This window comes from Crocuta crocuta, unplaced genomic scaffold (assembly GCF_008692635.1).
Source record: "Crocuta crocuta isolate KB4526 unplaced genomic scaffold, BGI_CrCroc_1.0 scaffold185, whole genome shotgun sequence".
Taxonomy (NCBI): Eukaryota; Metazoa; Chordata; class Mammalia; order Carnivora; family Hyaenidae; genus Crocuta; species Crocuta crocuta.
The window spans coordinates 454623-475850 of record NW_027530518.1 but is presented as its reverse complement, the minus strand read 5'-3'; the positions used below and the strand labels follow the sequence as shown (position 1 = coordinate 475850).

The window sequence follows — 21228 nt, the reverse complement described above, 5'->3', positions numbered from 1 at the left end:
TGGGACCCATCCTGGGGCCAGGACTCAAATCTTGGGAGGGCAGCGGCTTCGTGCTGAGACCGGGCGGGGGGGATCTAGGTAACAACTAAGCGCAGACAGGGCGAGGGTCGTCCGAGCGGCAGAGAGGTGGGTGTCAGTCTAGAGAGGGTCGCGGTGTCACTCCCTTCCTCATTGAACGCGGAGCACTGGGTTCCGTGAAGAAGGGTGGGAGGAGTTAAATTTGGGGTGAAGAGGGGGGGGTCATGTGAACGCCACGCCCCTACAGGAAGGAAGGGTGTGTGTGTGTGTGTGTGTGTGTACACGTACGTGTGTGTTTAGTAATAAATTTAGAAGGGAGGGGGGCGACCGGTGTGTCTGTGTGTTTAGAATAAACTTAGAATAGAGGGGGCAACGTGGGTGGGCTTCCGGACTGCGAAATTGGAACACTGTGCAGCTATTGCTGGCAGGACTCAGGCCTCTGTTCCAGGAGAGTGCTCTCAGTGGCCTCGGGAAGGAGTTTGACTGAGATTGGGAATTCCATCCCTGGCACAGTTTTGGAAGCAGGAGGGGAGGTGAGGGTGAAGAGAAAGGAGCAAAGAATGCATGTGGAAAATGCCAGCATCTAGGTCTGGAATGGATTTAGTTCATTCAGGGAGAGCTGGACGATGAACACACTGAACACTTTAAGAAGCTTGGGGGATGTAGGAGATTAGTGTGTGGTAATAACAAGACCAGGAGATGGGAAGAGGATGTTCTTTTCTGTAGGTCTTAGAAGTCTACATGCACTGTTAGTGCTTTTGATATTTTAATGATAGAGCAGAGTAAAGGAAACTAATCTAGGTAAGGGGTTTTAGGAATCCATTTGGGCATATAATAGATTAGCTTAATCTATCATGTTTATAATGTTTAAATATTCCACAGGTTAACACTGAAATCAGCCTTCTGGCCATGCTGGTTCTATGGCCAGTTTCTTCTCATGAATCCCAGCAGAAGACAGAAAGGCCACTCCTCACAGTGGATGACTTCTCTTTCCTGAGCAAGAGATGGGATAGAACCTGGGATCTGCCCAACACCAGGCTCTGGGCTTAATAAACCAGCTGAATGAAGGAATGTAACAAACCTGTGGGAGGGACAGTGAACCCTGCAGTGGGGGGGGAGGGGCCTGGACATACCCCTTCCCCCCCAGGCTCCGCCCCTTCAGAGTCCACTCAGCCATGGACTTTGGACCTGGATAACAGAAGAGAAGCTGCACTTTTGTTTTTGGTGTATCTGGTTTGGGATTCAAAGTTTTTGAAATGGAGTACTAGAAGAGAGTTTGATGACCTCCAGGGGAGCAGCTGAGAGAAGAGAAGAAAGGTAAGGTCCTTGTCTTGCTTCCCACTTGTGTCTTACTGCTTTTGTGCAGAAAATGTTCAGTGCGACAAGTCTGGGGATGCTGCCATTTATGAAGTGCCTGATGAGAACTCTTAACTCTGTCGGGTACAGAGGAAGCTTCACCTTTCACTCTCTTAGAGTGCGGACTTGTTCCCAGCCTCTCTTTACCCAGGCAGAAGGAGTACCTTGTAAAAGGTTGTAGGCAATAGCAATTGTGAAGTTAGGCCCAGGAGAACATGAAAAGGATTTCAGCTTCTGAAGAGAGACTTGATTAGATTGTCTATAGGGGTCTTTCGAACACTGAGTCAACACATTTTGGGCTAAATAACACTCTAGAAAGAATCACCCAGGCAGAGGCAGGCTACTGTGTTTTGGGGAGATAATTGAATAGAATTGCCTTTGAGGGGGAGGGTAGAAAATGGTCTAGATAACTTCCTAAGTTGTCTTTCTCTCTTCTCCCCCTATAAGGGAGTTTAGACCATGAAACCTCATGCAGACAGAGAGGGACAGAACACAGGCTCGAGATCAGTTGGATTTTTGTTCTAGCTCTTTCTTTCTTAGTGTGCAACCCTAGATAATATTGGTTTAAGCTCTGCCAGTGTTCTATTCACCTGCAAGATGGAGATAAGTAATTTTACAGGTCCCTTACAGGTTTTTACAGGGAGCAAATGAAATGATAGATTTTGGAAAGTATCCAGGGCCATGTACTTATGAAACAATACCATTGGCATTGCTTGATAATGCTTGTGTAATTGTTATATACAAAAAAACCTCTGACTTAGGGGTTCTGTTCTTTTATTGAATTAGTGTACTGGTAAAAGCCTTGGATATCCTCAGTTAAAAGCCTGCCCTGAATTTGTCTCATCCTGTTGCTCTTAATACCTGGGATCATCAAGTGGCTGAAAAGATGATTGAGGGATTCTGGCCCTCAGGGTTCTCCACACTTAAGACAAGTGTGCCTCTTTGAGGTAGCAGATTAAAGAGGGGTGGAGGAAAGCGAAGTCTCAAGGGGCAAGTGTGTGGTTAGGAGACTGAGCTCCATTTCTTGGAGTAAGTACTGGGCCTTTTCTTCTTTTGCCATATTCTGTTTTTTTCTCCTCTTTTTTTTTTTTTTAAAGAAGGTATGGTTTCCCACTTTATTTTATTATTTTTTTTAAAGTTTATTTTTTGTGAGAGAGAGACAGCATCAGCAGGGGAGGGACAGAGAGTGAGGGAGAAAGAGAATTCCAAGCAGGCTCTGTTCTGTCAGCATGGAACCCAGATGCGGGGCTCAGTCCCATGAACTGTGAGATCATGACCTGAATGGTGAACAAAAGTGACCACTTAATTGACTGAGCCAGTTAGGTGCCCCTCTCCTGCTCATTTAGATGACAGTTTTTTTTTTTCAGACTGTTATCTCTTAGCCCTTTATATTTTTGCAGGCTCCATTCCCAGTTAAAGCAAACCTGTTCATAATTACCTTCTTACCTCCTTCCCACTCCTACCTTGAATTCCAGTTTATCTATGCGAAGATACCTGTTTTTCACAGTGACAGCAAACAGGAGATGTGTTGGGGAATTTTGATAGATATTGGGGTACAATGGCCTGGGTACAGAGCAGAAAGCTTGGCTTCTAGCACCTCTTTGCTTCTTACTGCCTGTGTAACACCTAGACCACATTCATTGGGAGCTGGAGGCAATAACTAAGTTCATTTGCAAGCTGAAAATTCTGTATTTATGAGTTAGTTTCTTTTTTCCTTTCCTTTCTTTCTTGCCTCCCTTCCCCCAGTAGTGAAGTTGTTCCTTCTCTGGGGCATCCCCTTTCAGGCCAAGCTTCGACTTTAGAAGGTCTGGATTTCAGGGTGGCATGTCACCTCCTTCAGCTTGGCCCATCAAATTCCTGATGCCAGTCTTTGCAAGGGATATGTGGTCCCAGGAAGCGTTTGCAGCCCTCATCTTACCTGGAAGGCCTGTGAGTGCTTCCAAACACTTAAAGGACCACAGAGTCATGCTGTATGTGTAGTGACGTTATGTGAAGTGTCCAGGCTATTGTGTCAATTTTCCATCACTGAATTGTTGTGAGGAAGAGAGAGCAGGGATTATTTCCCCAGTTTGATATGTAAAGGGAAGCTGCAAAAGTCCTGAGCACAAAGAGCTTGTCTAATTGTGGAGAGGCGGACACTGTAATTGCCTGCCCAGTGCTGTGCTGCTTTTACAGCATCTGACCTGACAAGGGCCATCTGGATTATGCTGCAAACCTTCAGGGAGGGGAATTCAGTCCCCTGTCAGACAGCCTCTCTGGTAAGACATTTCTTCCCTAGACTGAGCCAAAACGCCTCTTCCCTGTCATTTCCACCTAAAACACTAGTCCTGTGCTCTGCCTGATCCTTTCTTGAGACAGTCCTCTTAAGACAGCCGTCAGCCTTCTCACAGGGATACCAGGGTGCCAGGACCAGTGATAGACTTAACTAAAAGTTGTGTATGTGTTTTAACTGAATTTATTTATATCATTCTGTCTTCCAAAAGGAATTGTACGTGGCTAACCAAAAGTTCCATTTCACAGACATTGCTGACTGGTCATTGATCTTGATAAGCTGTGTTTTTAGGCCTCCATGGGGAATGGGGATTTTATGAGAATGGGAAAGGGAAAAATAGACACAACACTGATTTATAACTTTGATTTTTTCTTCTTCAGATGGTTTCCAGCAAAGATCTGCCTTAAGTTGAGCATGATCAATTCTTTCCAAATTGTAAATAGTTTCAGGGTATCTTAGGCATGGTTTCTGGGAGAGAAGTTGGAATAATTTTCACTTCCTTCTCTTTATCTCTCCAGTCCTCTTTTGGAGGTAGTGGGGGTGGGCAGGAGACCGTATTTTCCCTTCTAACTCTAATCCTGTGACCGGATTTTCTGATTTCTTCCATTTTCAGATATTCAAATCTCATTTTCATTCCCAGAATCCAGGCACCTATCTCCTTATTTCTGCCCTTTATCTTCCTCATAGTACCTCCTCATGAAATGTCCATCAAAAGCCCTGGGCCTCTCTTCCCAGGTCAACTTGGCATTTACCACCCTGGCTTCTTGCCTCTCATACCAAATGTTTTCTCTTACTTCCATCCAAGAATTCAGCCCATCCCAGTTCTCTAACTAGGCTCTTTCTGCTTGAGACAGTCCTTTCGCAGTGGAATTTCTACCCTAGGATCTTCCTGTGAGCCTTGGAATTTCAACAAAGGACAGTAGTCATTGAGTGAGAGCTATGGTGTACAAGCAGTTCCCCATCCTTTTCCCCATTGAACTGCCTTAGATAAAGAAGAATTCTTGTTAGAGGTGGGAATGTGACATCTCATGGACTGGTTGGTCTGCTCTACCTTTCAGCATCCCACTATGTCCTTCGTCCTGGAGGGTGATTTTAGCTTCTGATATCTTGGATCTGTAAACCAGTGTTTCCCAACTTTTTACACTTTTAGGAATTATCCTTTTCCTTCTTTCTTTGACATGGAGTGTGAGTGCGTAGGCCTTCCATATCCCCCAACTCCCTTCATGAGGAAAGTAAAAAGAGAGGGCAGAGATGCAGAGACAGTGGCTGCTGGCTGGCACATGGGCATGGGCTTGCATTTCCTACCATGGTCCATAAAATCAGCTCAGCTGGGAAGCTTAGACATACACACACACACACACACACACACACACACACACACACACGTATGTGTGTCCAGCCTCTGAGGTGTCAGCTCTTTTCTCACTTTGCTCCTTCTGGCTAGGCTCCAACTGGTTCTACCAGGAATTCCCTCCTGCCCCACTGTGCACTTGTCATGTTGGACACACAGCCATCTCAGAGCAATGGAGCATGAGAGGAAGGAATGAGTGCCAGCTTTGGAGGCAAGGATGCCTGGGTCTAAAACCTGGCCATGCCCCTCACTAGGTCTTGTGACTGTCAGCCGGTTGGCACTTACCCTTAAGATTCACACTCCTGATCTGTAGAATGGAATGATTAATGTACACGCTTCAGAGCTGCTGGGAGGGTCATGCATGTGGAGGCCTCTGTGCAGTTGGTTTATTTCCTCAGCCCCAGGCAGGGGGTGCCTTTAGGGCATGCCCCGCCTTGTTGTTTCTCTAGAACCCTGGTAATTCCTGGTTTCATGTAGAAACAAGTTAGTGAGCAAAATCAGTCAGTAACCACACACACTGCTCAGTTCCTGCCTGCTGTGTGCTCTGGAACATAGGAAGGAAGTGGTTGGAGGAAGGGCCTGTTGCCTGCAGAGTGTGTCCTGGTCAGATGATAGGGCTGCCCTGGACTTAGTCCTTTTCAGAAAAGTCATGTGCTTGAGTGGCCAGTAGTTCTTAGTTCCCCACCCTCACTTTCCAGGGTCAGATACAGACATTAAAGGCTCTTCCAGGGTAGTCCCTCACCCCTTTCACAGGGCTACCACAAAATCCTGTGATTAAGTCCTTTACTCCTTAGGTCTGATGGTTCTTACCCCAAGGACAAGTCTGTCTTTGCTCTTCTACTCAGAACGAACAGCTCTCATTCCCCCACCTCGAAAGGAAAAAAAACAACAAAATGTTAGAAAAGAAACAACAGCTGGCCCTCTTCTGCTTTTGGCAGCAGGTGTTTCCTCTCTGGCTTCCTTTTTGCCATACTGGTTTTTGTTCTCACAGCCTTGCGCCCTGTGGCCTATTGCCTCCGACTTCTCCTTCCCGGAAGCTAGTGTTGAGCAGGTTGCTGAGAGCTGGCCCCAGACCCTTGGCCTTGGATTTGGTGAATGCACCTAAGGGGTGCCCGGCCTGCGTCAGCCGGGCTTTCCCCATCAACTCCATGACCCTCCAGGCCCAGGGGCTGGCAAGGGGAAGACTCGAGACGTCTCCACTGGAGGGGTGTGAAGGTGTGGGTGGGGTCGGGTATCAGACCCGGGGGATTGCGATTGGGAGTAGGGAAGGGCCCTGTGGTAACAGATGCCAACACAGAGCCTCCTGAAGTTCAGAACCTCGGAAAACTTGGGGTACTCAGCCATCAAGTTCAGAGGAAACCCAGTATAATTACTAAGAGTCGGGCGGAGGAGGCGGGCCCGGGAAGAAGGGGCCCCTGGCGAGTGAGGCGGCCGGTCCCTCCCCTCGCCCCTCCCCGTCCCGCCCTTCCCGGGGAAGGGCCACGTTGCTAACCGGGCGGGCGGGTCCGGCGCCTGTAGGAAGGGCCGGCTGGGAGGAAGGCGCCGGCATCCGCGGGAGCGCCTGGAACGCGCCGGGGCACCGGGCTTGTTCCCGCGCCCCGGGGCGGTCCAGGCTCACGGCCGGGAAGTTGGAAGGACCTGGTGAGTAGCGGCCTGAAACGTCGGCGTCCGTACGCTCTGAGGCTTGTCCCAGGGAGGGCAGCTGACGGAGGCCCCGCGGGAGCGGAGAGGGCATTTCCAGGGGTTCAGGTCCCGGCTTGAGAAGCTGCCCCTCTCCGAGCACTTCGTGTCTCCCGACAGCCCAGAGAGGCCGGGCTCCCTGCCCGGGAGCCTCCTAGAAGACTTGGCCCGGTCTGCCCCGGTTCCGGCCGCGCACCCCTCCCTCGCCGGGAAGTCGAACTCCTCCTTCTGCTCTCGGAATCCCGGGCCTCCAGCTGTTGGAGGGACGTCGGGCGGGCTGGCGGGAGGGAGGCGGTTGTGAAACTTCTCCTTAGGGCGCTGCGTGGGTGCGCGGCCAGAGAGGGTAGGGTTGCTGCGGAGGGTTTGGGGAGCGGCAGTGGGAGGTGGCCTTTCCCCAAAACCCGCCCAGCGTCCTTTTCTCTAGTTACTAGGGTTCTTTCTCCTCAGCCTCCAGGAAGAATTGACACAATGTGAAACTACGTAAACTGGAAAGAAAACTTTTTCCTCCTGTTAGCTAACGTGTGTGGAGTTGGGGCCTATGGAGCAGAGGGGCCCTGTGTTTATACTGAACGGTAAGCTCCAGGGTGAGGCCCCACCGTGGCTAACCCTTGCTCTCGTGGCGGGTTTAATTACTCTTTGCTTTAGGTCATCCCCGCAAGAGTGATCCAGCTTTATTTTATGTCGTTCGTAATAGTTTTCAGACCAAGGAGCCTTTTTTCTCTTAGATGCTTACACACCCTGAGTTGGCCTCTCATTGTGAATCACCCCTGTCTGACCCCATTATTGGAGACCATTGAGCTCTCCTGGATTCCTGCTTCTGTGTCCTTCTCTCAGAGTTAGTAAGCATTGTAGTTATGTTTAACCTCGGATGGCATATGTGACAGGTTAAACCCATTTCCTGTTTGGGACATTGGGGAACTTGTCATTGTCCTTTTCATCACTAGAAACCAGAGAACGTGGAGAAGATCCAAATCAATTCTATCCGTTTTCAAATATGGGAACCAAGGCACAAGTGGGTCAAGTGACTTGCCCAAGGTTACCTGGTTTCCCAGGCCCTCGTGCTTTTTGCTACACCAACATCATACTTCCTTTTAGTGTTTTCTTTTTCAGGATGAATAACCTGCACCCCTTCCTCCTAGGTCTTCTTCTCTAAGCTCTTGAATTATTTAGTGTATCTTCTCTGACTTCTTTTCATTTCTTGTGAAATTATGGAGCCTTATACGTGATGCAAGAGTCTAGCAGAGGCCTCATAATGAACAAGAAAGTCATTCAGTTAGGTCTCCATATTTGTGGTGTATTCTATCCTTTGGATTTTTTAGGCAGTCCTTTTTAGCATACTAAGCAAAACAAGATGGGAAAGCCTGTCAACATTCTTTCAACTTCCATAGTTATTTTAATCTAAGTATGACTTCTCCATTATTGCTCACAAAGAGAAGTTGACTATCTGGTGTTCTGCTGTTTAAAAAATTTATTTGCCAGGGACGCCTGGGGAGCTCAGTTGGTTAAACGTCCAACTTCGGCTCAGGTCATGATCTCACAGTTCGTGGGTTCAGGCCCTGCATCGGGCTCAGTGCTGACAGCTCAGAGCCTGGAGCCTGCTTCAGATTCTGTGTCTCCCTCTCTCTTTGACCCTCCCCTGCTTGCTCTCTCTCCCTCTCTCTCGCTCGCTCTCTCTTTCTCAGAAATAAAACGTTAAAAATTAAAAAATTTTTTTTTTTTTTTTGCCAGAGATCAGGGACTGGGTGCAGAATACCATAGAACCAGAGTGTTAGAAAGGGATCTCACAGCTTCTAGACAGTCCTTCAGTGGAAGAAATTGAGACCCACAGGGGTTAGTGGGACCTTCTCATAGTCTCCTGAGGGTTTTGGCTGAGGGTTTTATATACCCAAAATGCTCACTCCTCATCTTCCACCACAGTGCAGATGTCTTTGTATTTGGTGGTAGGGATAAGCTGTGTCATTTGGCTAAAGGAGTGTAAAAACTCTAGCAAATCAAAACTAGTTTTGAATTCTGTGCCTTTCAGGCAATGTCATTAATAACAGAACCTCAGGAACTTGGGTCAGGGTTAAGGACTATTGTTCTATTTTAGAAAAGGAAGGTTGTATTTTCCCAAAATGGTCACTCCATAAATATCCCATTCCACTTATTACAATTGGGCTTTATTCTCTATCCAACAGTGGTGGGATCTGTGGTTTTCTCCTTTTGAGTGTGCAGGCACTCAGGATTCCTTGCAGGCAAATGTCATTAATAAGGCAGAAGTGATCCAAGGCTGGATCATGAAAAGGATACAGCCTCACCTGGTTACTCTCTCTTTCTTGGAACACTCATCTTTGGAACCCAGCCATTAAGTTCAGAGGAAACCCAGGCCACATGAAGAGGCCACGTGGAGGTGTTGCAGCCAGCACTTCAGCTAACCATGCTAACGTCAACCTGCAGACATATGACAGCCTTTAAGTGGGAGTCTAGCCCCCAGATTTTTTAATCTTCCAGTTGAGGTCCCAGACATCTTGGAGTAGAGACAGGTCATCTCTCTGTCCTTCACTGTCCAAATTCCTGACCTGTTGAAACTGTGAGAGAGAGTAAATTATGGCTATTGATTTAAGCCATTAAATGTATTTATTCAGGGGTGTCTGGGTGGCTCAGTCGGTGAAGTGTCCAACTTCGGCTCAGGTCATGATCTCACGACTCTATGGGTTCGAGCCCCGTGTTGGGCTCTGTGTTGACAGCTACCTCAGAGCCTGGAGCCTGCTTCAGATTCTGTATCTCCCTCTCTCTCTGTCCCTCCCTTGCTCACACTCTCGTGCTCTCTCTCTCAGAAATAAATAAAACATTAAAAAAAATGTTTTTATTCAACAATAGCTACCAATAAGGAAAGGAATATGAGTTGAGGCAAGCCCTTAGATTTTGGACTTGGGGCAAGAGCACAGAGGACAGGAGGAACACTTGACCGTGCTTATCAAGGCTATTTAGATTCTCTTTTACTCATTATTTCAGGTACTTCTTGCTATATGACAAATCATGTCAAAATTTTAAGGCTTAAAACAACAGAATCATTTTATTCCTATATTAGCTATGTGGTTCTTGCTCATGGTCTTTTATGCAGTTGAAGTCAGATGTGGCTAGGGCTGGGATCATCTGAAAGGCTTCCTCCCATATCTACCTAGTAGTTGATACTTGCTGTCAGCTAAAACTTTAGTTTGGGTTGTGAGCTGGAGTGTCCATGTGGCTTGGGCTTCCTGTAACCATTGTGGCTGCATTCAAAGAGCAGACATTTCAAGAGCAACAGGTGGAAACTGTATTGCCTTTCATGTATGAAAGTTTTGCAAATCATGTATGGTTCTTCCTCCATAGTCACAGATCAAACAGAGGGAACATAGACCCCACCTCCCCCACTTCTAGTAGGAGGAATGGCATTATATCTTTTGTAAGAAGAGCATGAGATTTGTGGTGATCATCTTTGGAAAATGTAATCCTTCACTCTTGTGCTGCTGGTTTGGTCTTCTTTTTCCCCAATTTAGCTAATAATGCAAGCAGTCCTCCATCTAACCACTTGAACTTCATACATGTGCCAAGCATTGTAATAGGCTTAGAGGTCATAGAGACTTCTTCCTAAGGAGTAAGGTGAGAGACCTGTAAGCACAGCCACAGATTCTATTACAGTGTGGAGGGGAGAAACAGAAGGTGTGGAGAGAATGTGGTGTGAGTGTAGTTGTGGGAAAGCCTGGCTGGCTCTGCCTGGGATGTTATGGATGTGTGCTTGCAGTGGGGCCATAGGTAATGTTTCAGGATGAAGAACAGGTGGAGCAAAGACTGCAACAGCATACAAGTGTACTCTTTGAGGGAAATAAGTGGCACCCTAAAGCCGGGTGTGGGGTTCATAGGGTTAGGGGTTGGAGGTGAGATTGAAAAAAGGATGTTTGAGTTAATTTATTGTGAAGGCCTTGCATGTCATAATGAATTTGAGTTTTATTCTGTGGGTAGGGGTAGCTTCTGATGGTTTTTGAGGCAAGTTAGTGTTGTGACCAGGTGTTCACTTTAAGAAGGATGCTCTGTTACTTTTTGGAAGGTTGCTTAGAGGGAAGTGAGATTAGCAATGGGTAGACTAGCTGAGAAGCTATATCAAGAGTTTGGGCTTAAAACAGTATTTCATAAGGAAAGAGGGTTCAATTTAAAGGGTCTGTGGGCTTGAAATGGAACTATGGCAGTGAATGAGTGTCTCTTACATTTTTTAATTCTGAACTGCTTGGGCTGGATATGTTTCAGAATTCAGGATTTTTTTTGTGGATTTTAAAAAAGATGATATGCATTTATGATGTAGTATAAAATGTGGAACAGCATACCATAATCCAACATTTCTGTGGCAAAATGTATAAATAGCCTCACTAAATGGGATAAAGAAATGCAATAGTCTTACATTAGATCACATCAGATTTCAACAAAGATTTTACTGCCACATGAGTGTAGAAAACTTCAATTTTTCAGTGCTTTTTGGGCTTGGGAATAGCAGTTAAGGAATTGTGGGTGAGTGACATCCACACAAAATTCACTTTTTAGGTCATTGGCAAATCTCTTGATGGTCAGAGATGCTTGCACAGCCTTGGCTCCGGTTGGGGAGCTGGTCCCATCCTTGAATATCTTGTAGCTGAGGGAACTTGACAGATCTTAAGAGGTTGCACTGATGTCAATGATTGTGAAGGGGTGGTAGACTTCATATTGTCTGACCAACCTTCCCTGGCAGAGACATGAGTCAGAACACACCAAGTGAAGGAGAAAAGGAAGATCAGACCAGTCATACAGGCATTTGCAAAGGCCCTGAGGCAAGCTTAGATGTTTGTAGCCCAGAAAAATGTAGTAGAGTGGAGTAAAGAGAGCCAGCCAGCTAGAGAGGGAACAGAGGAATAACTGGCTAGCATTTATGTCACAGCTGGGCACTGTTCTAAATACTTGATGCAGATTTGTTTATCTCACCCAGTCCTTATGGCAACCCAGTGATTGATTTCCATCTTATTATTACTATTTCCATCTTAGAGATAAGAAGATTGAGTTTTAGAGATGTGAAAAAACGTGGGGTGGTGCCACACATTGCCCTGAGCTGTTTGGCTTGCCCTTGTTACTCCTGATGGTAGGACTGAGAGCAGCACTTCCTGGATGAGTGTGTGGGCTTGCTGGCTAAAGGCTGGGCTGGCCTTTGGGGCTTTTTCAACCCTCAGGCCCAGCCAGCTGCTGGGGAGTGCAGGTGCTTGTGTATACACACACCGTTCATTAACTTCCATATAGAGCAGAGGATCCTGTCCTGGACGGTATGTGGGGAAGCAGTAGGAAACTGCTCTGGGACTCTGGATGAGTGTGTAGAGAAGCAGTGGTTCCTGGGAATAGGAGTATTGTGTTCTCTTTTGGAAAGAGGAACAAGTTCTATTTCACAATTTAGAAAAAATGGTCATGGTCTGTGAACTAAGGCCTAAGTGCTAAGATAGAGCCCTGGACTGGGGTGGGACAGCTGTTTTCTGTGGGCTCTCCAGCCACTCTTAATGTTTATAGATTTGGTAAGAATCCAGTCCTCTGAGGGACTGTGAAAACTGCTTTGATCTGTAAGGCTTAGAAAGATAGGTGAGGGGAGACCTCTGGAAGTGGATGTGGGCCACCTAATTCCCAATGTCTGGAGAAGAGTGAAGACTTTTACATGTCATCTGCAGGGTTTTGAGGATGGCATCCCTTGGGGTTTTGCCACCAGTCCAAGAGCTTGCTGGTCTGAGGTGGCTCATGGATAAGTCAGAGATGGGTCTGCTCCTCCAGCCTTGAGGCAGCATTTCAAATGATGGAATTCAGTCTCTTTTCCTTCCTCCATTCCTTTATCTAAAAACTTTTACTGCCCGATCAGTTCGGAGGCAGGAATTTGGGGATAGGGAATCCTGGCCATGAGATTGGAGGGAAAGTTCCAACATGGACTGCATTGGAAGGAGCAGCGAAGAAGAAACTGGAAATCTGTGGTCTCTCTCTTCGAGGAAACCCTGATTTGTATATGAGCATGACAACATGTACAATAAAACGGAAATGGACCTGAGTGCTCTGAGAAGACTGATGCTCTGGAGTTGTGGGGATGGGTGGTTTCTCAGAGCACAGCATGTGGTGGTGGTGCTGGCAGGGGCTGGGGTAGTCCCCCCAGGAGGAAAACAGAATCTAGGTTCCTTTAGAGACCTTTCAGGATCAGTACTTTGGTCCTTTAACAGTGCACCTGCCTGCTTAAGAGCCCAGAAGTGCAGAAATGAGATCTGGAATCCGAGATTTTGATAGCTGTGAGGCAGAGGCTAACTGGCAGAGCAGTAGGGCACAAGAGGGCACATACCTGAAGCTTTAGAGTGTGAAGGGTGTAGACCAGAAGTGGGAAGGCTAGGGACAGAGTTGCATGGTCCATAATGGCAGCTGTCTGGGAATTGGAGGGTGTGGTAGATTCTTTCAAATAGTGGGTTCTGGTAGAGTGAGAGGGTTGGTGGAACCATGCTTTTTCTTGTAAGATGCGTGTCCCAGTCCCTTTCCAGAGCCTGGCAGACAGCAGGTGTACGATGCATGTCATTGAATGACTACGGAGTTAAGGACAAAGGGATTATTTCAGTTGCCCCTACTGATGTGCCTAACTTGGGCCATATTGGACAAAGCTAGTCAGACCTGTGGGCCATGTCCTCATAACGATTTTAAGAAACTTTATTTGGAAATAATTTCAAACTTAAAAAAAGGTGCAAGAGTTAAAATGGTATAAGGCCACTCTTAGTCCCTTTACTCAGATTCACCTACTAGCATTTTGTTGCATTTGGGCGTGTTCTCTCTCTCTTTCTCTCTGTATGTGATATTTTTGTTGTGAACCATTTGAGAAGTTGAATCTATCTTGTCTCTCTACTCCTAATTACTTCAGTCTAAATTACCTAAGAATTGGGGTATTATTTTCCATAAGCACAGTGTGGCTATCAGTCTGTCAACACTGATACTTTAACTGTCTATATTCCAATTTTGTCATTTAACCCAATAATCTATCTTTTTTTTTTTTTTTTTTTTTTTTTTAAAGAAAGGGGTTCCTGGGTGGCTCAGTCAGTTAAGTGTCTGACTCTGCTCAGGTCGTTATCTCGCAGTTTGTGAGTTCGAGCCCCACACAGGGCTCTGTGCTGACAGCTCAGAGCCTGGAGCCTGCTTCGGATTCTGTGTCTCTCTTTCTCTCTGTCTCTCCCCTGCTCATGCTCTGTCTCTCTTTGTCTGTCAATAATAAATAAACATTAAAAAACTTTAAAAATCTTTAAAGAATAAAGAAAATGTTTTATTGAGATATAAATGACATAGAGTAACTACATCCATGCCCCCAAAGTTTCCTGTTGTTCCTTTGTGATCCCTCCCCTCAGTGTCCTCACTGCCTCCATGCCTAGGCAACCACTGATCTGCTTTCTGCCACTACAGATTACTTTATATTTTCTTGAGATTTATATAAGTAGAATCAATGTATGTGCTCTTTTTTTTGGTCATTCACATATCACATAGTTATCACATATCACTACTGATACAACACATTCATGTGTTAACATTAACATTCATGTGTTATGTGTATCAGTGGTTTCTTCCTTCTTATTGCATATTATTCCATTATTCAGGTAAGCCACAATTTATTTATCCATATTCTTCTGCTGATGAGCCTTTGGGGTTTACCCAGTTTTTGGTGATTATGAATAAAGCTGCATAAACATTCCAGATAATTTCTGTATGGACATGTGTTTTGTTTTTGTTTNTGTGTGATGTATGGGCGCGAGTGCAAGTACGGAGCTCCTTACTTCTCCGCCATCTTGCCCCCTCCTCTGGACATGTGTTTTTATTTCTTTTGACTCTATGTCTAAGAGTGGACTTGGTGGTATGGTTACTCTTCTGTTTAGCATTTTAACAAACTGCCAGAATGCTATAAAAGGACATTAGTTCCATACCTCACACCATATTCAAAAATTAACTCAAAATGAACCATAAACCTAAATGTAAAACCTAAAACTATAAAACCTAAAAAAGAAAACATAGGGAAAGATACTTTTGGTTTGTGCAAAGATTTCTTAGATACAATGCCAATAGCATAATCCACAAAAGATAAAAACCCCTGATAACTAAGTATCATTAAAGTTAAGAACTTGTGGGATTTTTTTTTAATGTTTTATTTATTTCTGAGAGAGAGAGAGAGAGAGAGAGATAGCGTGAGGAGGGGAGGGGCAGAGAGAGAGGGAGACACAGAATCTGAAACAGGCTCCAGGCTCTGAGCTGTCAGCACAGAGCTGGATGCGGGGCTGGAACCCACGAACCCAGAGATCATGACCTGAACTGAAGTTGGACGCTCAACCGACTGAGCCACCCAGGTGCCCTGAACTTGTGTTTTTCAACTGACAGTAGAGATTAGGACAAGGGTTTGAATTTTTGTGTCTAATGGGTGAGAAATTCTTGGTATAGTTTAATTTGCATTTTTCTTGTTATAAGTGAACTTGAATATCTTTTCCTATGTGTAAAGACCATTTCAGTATCTTTATGTGAGTTGCCCTTGTCTAAAGACAAAGAGTTTTGACTTTTTACCTCCTCAGTTTAAAAGTTCTTTGTCTCTTCAGGGTATTGGCTTTTTATTTGTATATTTGTATGTATACTGCAAATATTCTTCTCCAGTTTGTCTTTTGACTTGGTTAATGGTGTTTTTATCATGCAGAAATGTTTTATTTATTACTATATCCTGATTTCGAATCATACTTTCCCTGTACCCAGATTATAAAGGAATTGACCCTTATTTTCTTCTAGCACTTGTATAGTTCTATTTTTTATATTTATATCTCTAATCCATTTGGAAGTTATTATTTTGCACAGATGTAATTTTATTTTTCCAAGTAGCTACAGAGTTGTTATAACACTCTTAATAAGACATTTTTTTGGCGTAGTAATTTTATTTTTTATTTTTTTTTACAAATAGTTTATTGTCAAGTTGGTTTCCATACAACACCCAGTCCTCATCCCCACAACTGCCCTCCTCCATACCCATCACCCCCCCCCGCCCCNAAGTTGGTTTCCATATAACACCCAGTGCTCATCCCCACAAGTGCCCTTCTCCATGCCCATCGCCCCTCTTCCCTTCCCCCCCGCCATCAGTCCTCAGTTTGTTCTGGACATTCAAGAGTCTTATGGTTTGCCTCTCTCCCCCTCCCCCACTGTTTCCCCCCTTCTTCTCCCTCACAGTCCTCCATTAAGTTCCTCCTAATCCTCCTATACGTGCAAACATATGGTATTTGTCTCTGCCTGCCTTATTTCACTCAGCATAACACCCTCAAGGTCCATCCATGTTGCTACACATTGGCCTAGTAATTTTATTATTATTATTATTATTTTTTACAAATAGTTTGTCAAGTTGGTTTCTATATAACACCCAGTGCTCATCCCCACAAGTGCCCTCCTCCATGCCCATCTCCCCCCTCCCCCCCAACACCCATCAGTCCTTAGTTTGTTCTTAGCATTCAACAGTCTTTCATGGTTTGCCTCTCTCCCTCTCCCCCACCATTTACCCCTTCTTCTCCCCCATGATCCTCCATTAAGTTCCTCCTAATCCTCCTATATGTGCAAACGTATGGTATTTGTCCTTCTCTGCCTGACTTATTTCGCTCAGCATAACCCCCTCAAGGTTCATCCATGTTGCTACACATGGCCAGATTTCATTCTTATTGCTGTGTAGTGTCCCAGTAATTTTAAATATCACCTGCATCATATATTAGGTTTCCACATGTTTTGGGGTCTATTTCTGTAGTTTAAATTGTATTCCTTTGGATAATCTATTTACCTACTAGCATCACATAGTTTTAATTATAGAAGCTTTGTAATATGTAATATTTAAATGGCTGGTAGGGCTAATCCCTCTTTATACCTCATTTTCATTATTTTCTAAATGACCTTGTTATGTTTACTTTTTTTCATGTGAAGTTTAGTGTCAGTTTATCTGGCTCCTAGAAAATTTATTTTTACTGAGATTTTTGATGATGTTGAGGTGTCATAACTAAGAACAAGGAATATTTAAATCCTCTTGTGTCATTCAGGACCTATCATCTTGTTCATGTAGGTTTTGAATATTTCTTATGTTTATTCTTGATTAGTTTATTATTTTCATGGCTATTGTAAATAGAGTTTTCTCATCCATTGTTTCTTCTAATGAGTTATTATTTGTGGATCTGAAGTTTTGGTTTTTGCATGTTTATTTTTATACCCTGCTATTTTGCTCAGTTCTTCAGTTGTTTGGGGTGGTTTCATCATTCATTTTCTTACAGTTTTCCAGGCATATTCTTACAGTATCAATAAATAGAAATAGTCATGCTTCTTTTTCCACCTTTGCCTTTTTCTTCTGTAGCCCATTCACACTGGCTGATTCCTCTAATGTTAGTCATATATATAGAGTGTTGACTGTAGTCCAGAGGTGTGATATTAGAGTTTTTAAATCAGTAATCTTTGAGCATTTTGATTTGAGGAATGAGAGGCAGATGGTCTCACCTCTACCCCTGCCCCTAAACTCTGGAAGATGGAAGATGCCAGGTATTGAAGGGAGAGTGGCGTTCCCTTGGTTCCTTTTTTACAACATCACTCTCTACTTTCCCTTCAAACCATATTGCTTTTCTGAGGACTCCTTTTGGAGTGAGGAGAGTATGTTGTCCTGTCCCATTCATCCCAGATTAGGAGATGGCAGCTCTTTTCTAAGAGAGCTCAGGGGTCCACCTCCTGGCCTCCCTCCTCTCCCATCCCCCATTCTCCCCCCTAGGACAGCCCTATGTGTTTGTGATGAAGATTGGTTTTCTCTGTCTTCTCAGGTGCATGGCTGCTTCCTCTGAATCCTGAGGCCCAGAAAAAGCATCCCTAGAGCTGTGGAAGTGAACTAGGCAAGCCAAGGGCAGCCTTGAGCCCCACCCTTGCCTGCCACCCCCTCGGGGGCCAGGATGCTGAAGAAGCAGTCTGCAGGGCTTGTGCTGTGGGGCGCCATCCTCTTTGTGGCCTGGAATGCCCTGCTGCTGCTTTTCTTCTGGACACGCCCAGCGCCTGGCAGGCTGCCTTCTGACAGTTCTCTGGATGATGACCCCGCCAGCCTCACCCGGGAGGTGATCCGCCTGGCCGAGGATGCGCAGGTGGAGTTGGAGCGGCAGAGGGGGCTGCTGCAGCAGATCAGGGAGCATCATGTTCGGTGGAGCCAGAGGTGGAGGGTGCCCACTGCTGCCCCACCTGTCCCACCACGTGTGCCTGTATCCTCACCACCAGCCGTGATCCCTATCTTGGTCATCGCCTGTGACCGTAGCACTGTCCGGCGCTGCCTGGACAAGCTGCTGCATTACCGGCCCTCAGCTGAGCACTTCCCCATAATTGTCAGCCAGGACTGCGGGCACGAGGAGACAGCCCAGGTCATAGCCTCCTATGGCAGTGCTGTCACACATATCCGGCAGCCCGACCTGAGCAACATTGCTGTGCCCCCTGACCACCGCAAGTTCCAGGGCTACTACAAGATTGCACGGCACTACCGCTGGGCACTGGGACAGGTCTTCCATAGGTTCAAGTTCCCAGCGGCTGTGGTGGTGGAGGATGACCTGGAGGTGGCACCGGACTTCTTCGAGTACTTCCAGGCCACCTACCCGCTGCTGAGGGCCGACCCCTCCCTCTGGTGTGTGTCTGCCTGGAATGACAATGGCAAGGAACAGATGGTGGACTCGAGCAAGCCAGAGCTGCTCTACCGCACAGACTTCTTTCCTGGCCTGGGCTGGCTGCTCTTGGCTGAGCTCTGGGCTGAGCTGGAGCCCAAGTGGCCCAGGGCCTTCTGGGACGACTGGATGCGCAGGCCTGAGCAGCGGCAGGGCCGGGCCTGCGTGCGACCTGAAATCTCCAGAACGATGACCTTTGGCCGCAAGGGTGTGAGCCACGGACAGTTCTTTGACCAGCACCTCAAGTTCATCAAGCTGAACCAGCACTTCGTGCCCTTCACCCAGCTGGACCTGTCATATCTGCGGCAGGAGACCTATGACCGAGATTTCCTTGCCCGTGTCTATGGGGCTCCCCTGCTGCAGGTGGAAAAAGTGAGGACCAGTGAGCAGAATGAACTGGGGGAGGTGCGGGTGCAGTACACGGGCAGGGACAGCTTCAAGGCCTTTGCCAAGGCCCTGGGCGTCATGGATGACCTCAAGTCTGGTGTCCCTAGGGCTGGCTACCGGGGCATCGTCAGCTTCCTGTTCCGGGGCCGCCGTGTCCACTTGGCCCCCCCACAGACCTGGGATGGCTATGATCCTAGCTGGAATTAGTGGTGCCTGTCTGTCCCTCCTGGGCTCCTTCCTTCCCATATCATGGGTTGAGATGGGACTGTGTCCTTGGACTCCATTGCCCTCTCTGTGTATCTCTCTTGGGTACATTTATCTTTTTTTTTTTTTTCTTTCTTTTTTTGAATTGCATTCAAGAGCACAGAGGATAAGATGAGGGTTTTCTCCCATTCTCAAGAAGGTTAAATCAGGGGAAATTTCCTGGGGTATGTTGGGCGTATTAAGCAAGAAACCACTGTGTGGTAGGGAAACACTTGGGCGTGTTGGAGACAGACTTCCATGTTCCAGGTTTTCTCCTAGAGCATCTGCAGAGAGGTCAGCAACTTCAGCTCTCTTGACCAGCTCTCTTTCCCCTGTCCCAGGTCTTCCAGCCAGGGTGTGAACTCACCTCCTATACCTGCTCCCCACTCCTACTGTCCCCCAATTTGAGGGGTTGCTGGGTTATTTGAAAAGGGGACTTATCTGTGGCCAAAGTGAGACTAACCAAAGGGGTTTCATCATCAAAGTCTGGATGGAGCTGTTAGGCTTTCAGGGTTTACTGCCACCTGTTCTTACTTCTCTTCTACCCTTCTTCTTATCCCTGACCTCCTCTCTGCTCTTCTCTCCTTGCAGCTTAGCAGTTTGTGATTCTACTTTGAGAACATGAAAGGAGAAAGCAAGACTTCTCAGTTCATCTGCAGAAGTTGGGGGAAAGGTGGTAGGGGAATCCTTGGTGTGCTGGGACATACCTCCCTCATCTTGCCTCAAAGAAACAGACTCTGGTCCTGGTCCTGGTCTTTTTAAAAATTGATCCCTTGTTGCTCTAGGAGGTTTCATGCCGGCTTTGTGGAAGAGACATTAGCTCCTTGTGTCCTTTCCCCCTGGGGTTTGGTGCACAGGCTCCTCCCTAAAGGTGGTGGCTTCTGGTGGCCTTCCCAGGGTGAGGTAGAACAGCCAAAACAGATGGCTCCTGCTTCCTCCCCCGTCCCCGGAGCATTCCCTTGTCTGATCAGATTAGGATGAGGATGGCAGGTTGGAGAGCAATGTGTGTGTTTTTGCCTCTGGCCTGACCTCAGTTCTTGGAAGAAAGTTGAAGCTACAGAATTATTTTCAAAAATAAAGGCTGAATTGTCCAAAAAAACCTGTGTATGTGTGTTTATGTGTCCTAGAACAGGAGGAGGGGGTGAAGAGGTGAAGACTAGAAGGAGGAAAAAGAAGGGAAAACAGGGACTGAGGGAAGGGCTGGTTGGGCAAGAGGAAGTGGATCAGCTAAAGGAAGGAAAGCAGATGACTGGACAACAAGAGCTGTGGGAGGGCTGGGTGTGAAAGAAAGGCCAGGCATGGAGGTGGAGAGGGTCTGAGGCTACCGTCCCCTTGCTGCTAATATCTGGATTGGGCTGTGAAACTTTGGTGGTTTTGGGCTTGCTGTCAGCCTGAAGGCCTGGCTTGAGAGAACGCTGGCAGTCCCTGACGGTGGGTGCTGTGTGCTGGGTACCCCTCTGGTAGCATGCATTTGCCGGGCATCCTCCTGGCCCTGAACTCCGGATCACAGAGCCGATACCAGGTAAGCTCTGACAGTGGCACTCAAGAGTCCTGACCATGATCCCAGTGAGACTGTCTTTTACTGCCACCTCCAACACACATGTATCACTAACTGGTAAACGTTTCCTGAAACTTATGCGTAATACATTCTGAGAGTTTCTGTTCTCCAGTATTTTTGTTAATTACTCATTAGTGAGTTTGAAAACCTGAGTAGGTGACTTTGCTAACAGATACCATTCTGGAGCTTCACATGTGAGCTGTGGAGTGAGTAGGGTCACCTGGGCACAAAGAGAGCAACTCCAGCCTGGTCTTTCCTAAGACCAGGAGTGTGCTATGGGAACCAGGGTCAGACATTCATTTTAAACTTTCAGATGTTTGTAGAACTAGTTTTATCTTACCATGTGCTCCTAGATAGATTATGTAACCCTGTTTTGGGGTAGAGAGCTGCTCATTATCCATGATTTGCAGATAGGAAAAGAGGACCAGTGCAGCACCGGATCCTGTCTGACACAGCATGTTGGCTGTCAAACTCCATGTTCTTAGCACTAAATGTATTAAACAGTTACTCACCAAGCAGCTTGTTCTGATCGCTCTGTGATTAATATCAAGTCATTTAATCCTCAAAGCAATTGTGGGTGGGAAGAACTCCTGTTTTAGAGGTGATGAAATGGGCACATAGAGATTCCCTTGCTCCAAGTCACCCA

General features: G+C 46.4%; 1 protein-coding gene across 6 annotated transcripts in view; it reads left to right on the top strand.

Moving 5' to 3' along the window:
• MGAT1 (alpha-1,3-mannosyl-glycoprotein 2-beta-N-acetylglucosaminyltransferase) overlaps positions 1–20123 on the top strand; it is a 21152-nt gene extending 1029 nt beyond the window's left edge. For 2 of the 6 annotated variants that reach the window (XM_077767268.1, XM_077767267.1), the window contains exons 2-3: positions 901–1335; positions 17519–20123. In XM_077767268.1, coding sequence (XP_077623394.1) covers positions 17645–18988 — 1344 coding nt within the window. In that variant the 5' untranslated portion in view covers positions 901–1335; positions 17519–17644 and the 3' untranslated portion in view covers positions 18989–20123. Of the gene's footprint in view, positions 1–31; positions 127–263; positions 552–900; positions 1336–6538; positions 6639–7124; positions 7250–17518 lie in introns of those variants that run through there. The other 4 variants (XM_077767266.1, XM_077767269.1, XM_077767270.1 and 1 more) reach the window with 4 other exon arrangements.
• Positions 20124–21228: the final 1105 nt, after the last annotated feature.